Source organism: Toxorhynchites rutilus, chromosome 2 (genome assembly GCF_029784135.1).
Source record: "Toxorhynchites rutilus septentrionalis strain SRP chromosome 2, ASM2978413v1, whole genome shotgun sequence".
NCBI lineage: Eukaryota > Metazoa > Arthropoda > Insecta > Diptera > Culicidae > Toxorhynchites > Toxorhynchites rutilus.
The window spans coordinates 342,847,569-342,856,549 of NC_073745.1; the positions used below are offsets into that span (position 1 = coordinate 342,847,569).

The 8,981-nt window shown below is 42.8% G+C and overlaps 2 protein-coding genes across 2 annotated transcripts; both read right to left on the reverse strand.

Moving 5' to 3' along the window:
- Positions 1-841: 841 nt before the first annotated feature.
- On the reverse strand, positions 842-5,680 carry LOC129767160 (uncharacterized). The gene is made up of 3 exons (XM_055767781.1): positions 5,385-5,680; positions 5,219-5,321; positions 842-5,149 (listed from the first exon to the last, which is right to left on the reverse strand). Exons 1-3 carry the CDS (start codon positions 5,678-5,680, stop codon positions 842-844), a joined length of 4,707 nt encoding a protein of 1,568 aa, XP_055623756.1.
- Positions 5,681-7,456: 1,776 nt separating this feature from the next.
- On the reverse strand, positions 7,457-8,754 carry LOC129770101 (microfibril-associated glycoprotein 4-like). Its single transcript, XM_055772731.1, has 3 exons — positions 8,515-8,754; positions 7,719-8,435; positions 7,457-7,666 (listed from the first exon to the last, which is right to left on the reverse strand). Exons 1-3 carry the CDS (start codon positions 8,676-8,678, stop codon positions 7,552-7,554), a joined length of 996 nt encoding a protein of 331 aa, XP_055628706.1. The 5' UTR covers positions 8,679-8,754; the 3' UTR covers positions 7,457-7,551.
- Positions 8,755-8,981: the final 227 nt, after the last annotated feature.

The window sequence follows — 8,981 nt, forward strand, 5'->3', positions numbered from 1 at the left end:
TACAGGTTCCGTTACAGATTTCTATACTCACTCAAATAGTTTCCTCCTTCCTAACGATATTAATCTTCCCTGGTCCTTTCCTAATTTCTTCGAATCCTCTCCTACTGTATTTCCTGCATCCAATCATTTTTTTTTATTAATTATTTTAATGATTTATTTCCTTTTTTTGGTACTTACAGCTTAATATCGAAATTGCAATTGAAATATATATTTAATTGTTTCGATTGTATAATTGTGTCGAATTTGAATAAATTGTATCGATTTGAATAAACTTCAATAACATTCTCATGAAATGAATTACTCAATAGCTTACTGATTTTCTTTTTCTGTTTATTCTACTGCATCTTCTGTCACTGTAATCGGTTCTCGCCCATTACACCGACATTGAGAAATTAATGCCCAGCGGTGTGAACACGCCCCTGCCCGTTACATCCGGTCAATCTTCCTGGAGTTCCGGATTTACCTTACTGGACTTCTAACACCGCTAGGTTTGCCGCAGCACGCCTGTATACTTTGCCGTCTGCTGTTCCTATTTCCGCTTGACGAATCCTTCCATCCGCTCCCTTGATTACTTTCTGTACAAGTCCTCGTTTCCAATTTTTCCGATCCTTTCCCTCAACAACAAACACTAGATCTCCGACTTCCAGTGGTTTTTTTTCTTCGAACCATTTGGAACGATGATTCAGTGTGGGTAGGTACTCCTTTGACCAGCGTTCCCAAAACTTATTGGCCAAATACCTTGATCGTTTATAGACGTTGCGAAGAGTTTCAGAAAATTCAACCGAGTTATCCAGGTGTACATCTTCACTTGTCGTTGTTCCACGGATGAAGTGGTTCGGAGTTACGCTTCCTCGTCGGCTGATTCTTGTGGAATATACGTCAACGGGCGGGAGTTTATCAAGTCCTCAGCTTCTGCTAACGACGTTACGAGAATCTCATCCGTCATTCTTTGTCCGTCGTCCAATGTGCGTAGAGCCTCTTTGACGGACCGTACCATCCGTTCCCAAACACCGCCCATGTGCGGTGTTCCGGGAGGGTTGAAATGCCACGATGTAACAGGTGATATGATTTTCTGTGCACACTCGTGGTTGATTTTGTTTATTTCGCCTCTCATGACGGTATTTGCTCCATGGAAACACGTAGCATTGTCCGAAAATATTTGTTCTGGGACTCCTCGTTTGCTCGTGAATCTTTTGATCGCCATCAGACAAGATTGTGTGCTCAGACTATAGACCACATCCAAGTGTACGGCTCTAACAGCCATACACGTAAACACCGCTACCCATCGTTTCTCATTTCTGCGGCCAACCGTTACGTCAACCGGTCCCAGATAATCTATTCCTACTGCGCCGAAAGGTCGTAGGTGAGGTGTAGTGCGCTGAATGGGTAATGGGGCCATCATCGGTATAGAAGGTTCACATCGATTCACCTTGCTCCACACGCATTCCTTGGACACCTGTCGGATAGCTGCACGCGCGTTCGGTATCCAGAATTTCTGACGCAATTCGTTGAACACAGTCTCTCTGTTTGCATGGCCAAACTTTTCGTGTAAGTGCATAATTAATTTTCTTGTTATTTCTTGTTTCCCCGATAGTATAATCGGGAATCTTTTATCGAATGGAATTGCTTCATTTATTTCCATTCTACCACGAACTCTCAGAACACCTTCTGCATCTAGTGTCGGAGAAAGTTTATACAGGCTGCTAGACTTCTCGATCTTCCTCAGCGAGCGTCCCGTTTCATGTTGAAGATTTTCTGTGAGTGCGCTCATTTCGTCTGGAAAACTATCAAATTGTGATTGCTTCCATAAAATGTTTTCTGCATGTTGAAGTTCATTTTGCTGAAGCGGCTGTTGAACAGTTGGAAATTTTGCCTTCAACACTGAACGTTGATACTCCGTAGCCTGAGAAGTAATGGTTGGCAACCCGGCTTTCCTGAGCCTACAATTGGTGACAAATCGAACAACGGTAGCGGTAACCCGCAGTAACTTTGTCCAACAAGAAATTTTGCCCACGGCAACCACCTCATGGAACGACAATAATCCTCTAGCCTCCTCATTAGTCTCATCGATTGGGTCGGCAGAAGGCCACTGACAGCTCGATTGATAAAGTATCGTCGGACCATCTACCCACTCCGAATTCCTTTGTAATGGAGGACCGCGACCCCACTTAGTGAGCACGTCCGCAATATTTCGTTTCGATGGCACCCATCGCCAGTCCCTCATGTTGGTTAAATCTAAAATTTCTCCAACTCTAAACGCAACAAACTGTTTATATTTGTATTGATCGGATTTGACCCAGGACAGCACGGTTCGAGAATCTGTCCACAATGTAGTGCGATCAATCTGCAACGAAGTTGCTCCCAAAATTGTTTGGCTCATTCGAGCTCCAAGGACAGCAGCCAAAAGTTCTAGTCTAGGGATTGACTGGCGTTTTAGTGGTGCCACTTTTGCTCGAGACATAATCAGACTACACTTAACCTCTCCATCGATAACTGTTCGCAAATATGCTACGCAACCATAAGCATGTTCACTCGCATCAGTAAATATGTGTAACTCGAGAGAATCCACCATCGAAGATACAGCATCACCCAAATAACATCGCGGAATCCGTAAAGCTTCGACATCAGGCAGCAACCCTATCCATTGCTTCCACTGGACCCAGCAGTTTTCATCAATTGTTTGATCCCATTCGCAACCGCTACGCCACAGGTGTTGAATGAGTATCTTGCCATGAATTGTGAATGGACAAAGTAATCCTAGGGGATCGAAAAGCCCCATTACACAGGATAAAACATTTCTCTTTGTAGGCCGCTTTCCCTCATACAGATACTCTTGAATTTCTGCACGGTGTGTTATGGAGAAGGCTAAGGCATCTAACTCCTGATCCCAGATAATCCCGAGTACCCATTCATTAGAAGTATGTTTGTCTTGGTTGAAAACGACTGGTTCCACGGGTTCAATTTCTCCCAACGCAGTGAGAACTTCCGGCGAGTTCGACACCCAATTTCGAATGTCAAAACCGCCTTGTTTATGAATGAACCTCACCTGCTTCGCTCGTTCTACTGCTTCTTCGACAGTGTCCACGCTGTCAAAATAATCATCAACATAGTGTCGAGTAATGATGGCCGCTGCCGCTTCCGGGTATTGAACTGCATGCTCCTCCGCATTCCGGTTCTTTATGTATTGTGCTGATGCAGGGGAGCATGTTGAACCGAACGTAGCGACGTCCATGACGAATACTCTTGGTGATTCACTGCTGTCCTTCCGAAACAGGAACCATTGTGCTGATTTATCCTTGGATATAATTTTCATTTGGTGATACATCTCTCTGATGTCACCGCCGAATGCAATCCTCTTCTCGCGGAAGATGATCAGTACCGATAATAATGGCACTAGAAGGTCTGGCCCTTTCAGTAGCATTGAATTTAGCGAGACTCCTTGGACGGTTGCTGCTGCGTCCCATATTAGCCGGACTTTTCCAGGTTTCTTCGGATTCAAAACCACGTTCAGGGGAAGGAACCACACTCTGTTGCGATCTGTACTGGTTAATTCTTCTTCGGTGGCTAGATGTGCATATTCTTTAGCAACGTAGTCTTCGACTTGGTTCCGAACATGTTGATACAACTCCGGCGATTTCTCTAGTCTTTTCTCTAGCTGCTTTAACCGCTTCAATGCCATTGGATAACTGTCCGGAAAGAAAACGTCATCCTTTCTCCATATAAGTCTTGTCTCAAATCGTTCACCCACGCGTTTCGTAGTTTGCTCTAATATCGAGCGAGCCCTTTGGTCCTCAGTCGATTCTTGACGCACTCGCACCACAGATTCTTCGAGTGCGTAATGGTTCTTTAAGAGATCATGAAGCTCTTCTTTGGAGACCTCTCGGTGGCAGCCTAGTAAATTGTCTCGTGACTCAGAATTTGCTCGTCGTGGCCCATAAACTGTCCAACCGAGTTTGCAGCGGACAGCGATTGGTTCGCTTGTAGTGCCGATCTTCGCTTCCAGGGGGGCAAACGAGTGGATGTTGCCTAGCCCTATTAATATTCCTGGACGACCATCGTATGATGTAATTGGTAATCCGCGCATGTGATTGTACCGTGCCGATAATTCGTCAGCGTTCAAAGTTTGGTGCGGCAATTTCAATTTTTCGACAGTGTACACAGACTGTAGCAAAGTTTTCTCAGGGTTCTTTTCACCAACAGCAGAAGTCCAAAGGTTCATACGTCTTGAATTTTTCTCCACTCTATAAACGTCTGCAGTCCAGTTTAGAACAAGCTTTTCTTTCACTCCAACGAGTCCCAAACGATCTGCCAACTCGTTTTCTATTAGTGTGATGGAAGCTCCCTCGTCCAAGAATGCTAACACCTTCAGTGATCTCTCTCCACAGTGAATCTTCACTGGAATCATGCGAAACATCATCGTGCAGCTGGGTTTAATGTGCGTGTTCATGGCGACTACGGTAGCCATCGGATGAGTCAACGGATTGTGAGATTCTCTGCAATCACCTACATTGCAACGGATCTTAAATCGACATTGCCCACTGTGCTCATTGAGACATATCGTGCACAGTTTCCATCTTGTGACAATTTTCATTCGATCCGCGTAAGACAAATATTTAAAATCTTGACAGAATCGAAGTCGATGGTCTTCTCGCTGACACGCCCTACACGGTTTCTGTTTTTTTCGGTCAGGAAAATAAGATCTGTTCATCTCGCTGTGACTATATAGAGCTGCTTTCTCCTTCGGCTTGCTTTTACCGCTTGTCCCGGTTGTAGACCTAGTATCCGGTTTATACTCGTAGTTTACATTTGCCTCGCAAGCATCAAACACGATTTTCGAGGTGAAGTCTGTGAATGTACGTAAGGTTACTTCATCCTTCTTTCTTTTGTATTGCACCCACTGTCGCTTTTCTCCACCCGGAAGCTTATTGACTAACTCTTGAATGAGGATTGGATTCACCAGATGAAACGTAAGATCTGCAGCTTCCAGATGTTCACAAAGCTGTTCCACTGCGTTTCCAAACGGAATGAAACTAGCTAACTTATCAGCTCTTGGAGGTTCAAGCTTTTTAACCCTTTCTAGATGGCTTTGTAATAACTGTTCCGGGCGACCATATAGTTGACGGAGCTTTGAGATGACCCTTGGAACAGACTTGGGAAGAAGGAGTTGTCCACGAACAGATTCGAGAGCTGCACCTTTCAGACTGTCTTGGAGTCTTACCAAGTTCTCCACATCGGAGTAACCGCAAGCTTCGTTAGACGCTTGGTAGGCACCGAAGAACAGAGGCCACTCTTCCGGCTTCCCAGAAAAGATAGGAAGTTTTCTTGTGAGTCCGTTTCTTGCACTTAATTGTGCTCTACTCGGTCCAGCATGATGGGGCCCCTACCCGTTTCGAGATTCATTCCCGCTCTTCTTCTCATCCTCATCGCTAGTGTTTATTTCATCTTCAATATCATCTTTGTCACAATCTTCTTCATTAATAGGATTTTGTTCATTCTCCGAATGGCGCTTGACATTCTTTTCCGTCAGTTGACCAATTGATGTGTGCTGCCGAGGGTGATTCTTCGGCGAGTCCTTTGTTGCACTAGGGCCTGCTTGGGATACAGCTTCGGTTATCTCTCTAGGTTCCTTCTGCTTCCCGATGACTACAAACTCTTTTAATTGATTCTCAATGCTGGACATTTTTTTACGATACTCTGCTTCCATTTCCCTCATTCGACCAAGATGATCTCCTTTTTCCTGAAGCTCCGCCTCATATTGACTTCTTTTTTCTTACATTTCCTTCTCTCGAAGCTCTCTAACTGAATTCAGCTCCTTTTCGCGTAATTCACGCTCCTTACGCATTCTTCTCTCTTTCAACTTATTATTCATTTCGATCTCCTTCTCTCGTATTAAACATTCTGCATCCATTTCCTCTTCCAAGCGTTTCTGTTCGGCTTCCATAGCTTTCAGCTTCTCTTCCACGGATGGGGGCATTGTCAGCAGGTCCATATTCTTCTTGGAACGTAATGTTTTCTTTCGGTTCTGGTACTCCTGGAAGGCTAATTGGCATGGCGCTTCGGGACAGAACCAGTTTTTATCCTTTTTAGGCAACACAGTTATCCCTACGCAGCGTATATGAAACCAGCTGTCGCACTTGTCACAGGCAATCATGTCTTCGTTTTGGGTTGAAGTTTGCCCGCATTTTGTACAAGGCGTAGAGGTCAGATCCAGCGATTTATTACTCATCGTGATGGAGGTTACCGAAATCTCGTTATTTGATTTTTGAGATTGTTCGGATGAACTATTTATTTTACAGCAAACTTTTGGAGCAGCTCAAAAACTGTAATATATTTTTTATTTCATTGATTTTTTACAGGTTCCGTTACAGATTTCTATACTCACTCAAATAGTTTCCTCCTTCCTAACGATATTAATCTTCCCTGGTCCTTTCCTAATTTCTTCGAATCCTCTCCTACTGTATTTCCTGCATCCAATCTTTTTTTTTTTTATTAATTATTTTAATGATTTATTTCCTTTTTTTGGTACTTACAGCTTAATATCGAAATTGCAATTGAAATATATATTTAATTGTTTCGATTGTATAATTGTGTCGAATTTGAATAAATTGTATCGATTTGAATAAACTTCAATAACATTCTCATGAAATGAATTACTCAATAGCTTACTGATTTTCTTTTTCTGTTTATTCTACTGCATCTTCTGTCACTGTAATCGGTTCTCGCCCATTACACCGACATTGAGAAATTAATGCCCAGCGGTGTGAACAATGGGTTTGAAAACTCTTAATGAATCGTTACATTTTTCGTAGAGTGACCCCTCTATATAGAAATCAAAGACATAGTCCTATGTCAAAAAGCATTTCAGGGTGACCAAACCATTCTGCTAAACAGTTATTTCTAAGCTTTCGTTGCATTATAAAATAATATCCGAAGTTATAAGCAAGCGACTTGAATTAAATTATAGCGTAGTTCTACGTGAACAATGCGGTCGTGTCTTGGACACAACATCCTATAATTTTTTATCCCAGAATCTTGTAAAAATTCTCTATGATGGTATTGAAGAATACTCAAACATCCAGCTATGCATGCGGAAAACATTTCCGATTAGTATCTTCTGTCCCCCAGAATGACTCCCAGCCGAACGCAAAACTTTGCTCGTTTTGGTTCGCCTCAAGATTGAACATCCATTTCGATTAAACCACAGAAAAAAAAACAAGAAGTCACGAAGGTTTCAAACAGATCAACAATCCTCAGGTGTTCAGTAAAAGCAAGAAGCATAGCCCTATTGACTGCTGGCGAGTATAGACATGGGTGTCTTTATTCACGATTTGCGTTTGAGGAAGGCATATCGGAGAAGGATGTGATGAAAAAAGAGGTTTACTCTTCCTCTTTTTTCATCACATCCATCACATACAACAGCGTGGTTTTATTTTATTTTTTTTATTCAAGATCGGCCAATAACCACTTCAAGTAACAACCACTTGGAAGTGAGCGAGCGCCTTATATGGCATAGGACAAGTTCAAGGCGAACCAAGAACAAATTCTAATGACTCAAAGTTCTCGGATCATGATCTTCGATATAGCCAAGCCTTCGTTGGCCATGCTGAATGTATTCCAACACATGGATTGATCGTTGCGGCCGCTTACGTATCTGCCGTTGAGATTGCTGCAAAATAAATGCCGATAAAATATTTGAAGAATTCTTCCAGTTTACCAACCTTTTGTAACACGATTTGTACCACCACGCTCCACGGTACTTTTTAGCGCAATTCGTTGTGAATTCATCATTATCACGGTCATATGTGCTGAACTTCATACCTTTGTGATATCCCAACGCGTCACCAGCGTTTCCACTAAATGCGCCCAACTGTTTAATTGCATATCCTTCCTCTTCACTGCTGATTTCAAACAGATTATACCTGGCGGTCTTCAATAGACCCTTGTGATCTACTAGTTCAAAATATATCTCGTGTTTCCGAGTACTTGTCAGCAAATGTATTTTATCCAAGCCATACCAAAATTCTCCCTCCAGACTGCCAAACCCATTTTTGTAATCTTTCCAATTCCTGTAAAATTCCACCGAACCATTCATTCGATGCTGTATGAAAGTCCACCCATCTCCGAAATAATTCGTTACACAAGACGCGTTGAATGGCTTCCTTTTTTCGGACGGTTTGATGAGATATATGGCCGATGTTTTGGCCGGAACTTCAGAACACGAGGTGTAAAGTTCACTTTCGTCAATCTCCGGTTGCTCCTCCTCGTTTCTCACAGCATTTTCGTTCTCATTTTTTACCGCCACAGCCACTGCCGCCGGTGGTTTTTCCTTCACTTGGACAACTTTAACCGGTTCTTCCGCGCATTGTTTGGGAGCGGCTAACGCTCTAGTCAACTGCTCCGTGAGATTCCGATTCTGCACTTCCAGCGTAATCATTCTGTGGGGAAGAGTATAAAAAAAATCCCCGAATCACACCGTCAGCGCTGATAAAGGTCGAAGCGCATGTATGTACTCACTTGAGTTCTAACTGTTCCAATTTGGCGAGAATCAGCTCCAAACCAAATCCTAAATTTACAGCTTGCCCCGCATCCTCTGGACGAACAGATGTGGAGATCGTGAGCAGTATTATTAGCAGCGGAAGAATTCTGTAGGAGTAAATCGCGGTGCTGTTTCCAAACATGTTTGTAATTTCTGCACAACTAACAGCAATTCAACGCATCACTTGAGTGAAGAAAGCGAACTGAGGAGGATGGCAACGATAACGGGACGAATCAAGTCTTGAGCTAAATAATCTGTTCGTTTGCCACAGCATCACGATTTTGTTTACTCCATTCCCTTCAGTTCGATCGGAGATAGTTTTTTTTGTGTGTAAATTAAATAATTAAAATTTGAATATTTAAAGTAAAAGATAATTCAAAAATTCGTAACGCATGAATCGATATATAATAACAGATTGACGCACATTACCCAGCCCAGCATCAAT

Coding starts and splice junctions, on each gene's coding strand:
- LOC129767160 (XM_055767781.1), bottom strand. CDS start 5,680: ATGTCCAGCATTGAGAATCAATTAAAAGAGTTTGTAGTCATCGGGAAG. Junction 5,322..5,384: donor GGGAATGAATCTCGAAACGG/GTAGGGGCCCCA, acceptor CGGACTCACAAG/AAAACTTCCTATCTTTTCTG. Junction 5,150..5,218: donor ACTCCGATGTGGAGAACTTG/GTAAGACTCCAA, acceptor CTTCTTCCCAAG/TCTGTTCCAAGGGTCATCTC.
- LOC129770101 (XM_055772731.1), bottom strand. CDS start 8,678: ATGTTTGGAAACAGCACCGCGATTTACTCCTACAGAATTCTTCCGCTG. Junction 8,436..8,514: donor TTGGAACAGTTAGAACTCAA/GTGAGTACATAC, acceptor TCTTCCCCACAG/AATGATTACGCTGGAAGTGC. Junction 7,667..7,718: donor TACAAATCGTGTTACAAAAG/GTTGGTAAACTG, acceptor TTTATTTTGCAG/CAATCTCAACGGCAGATACG.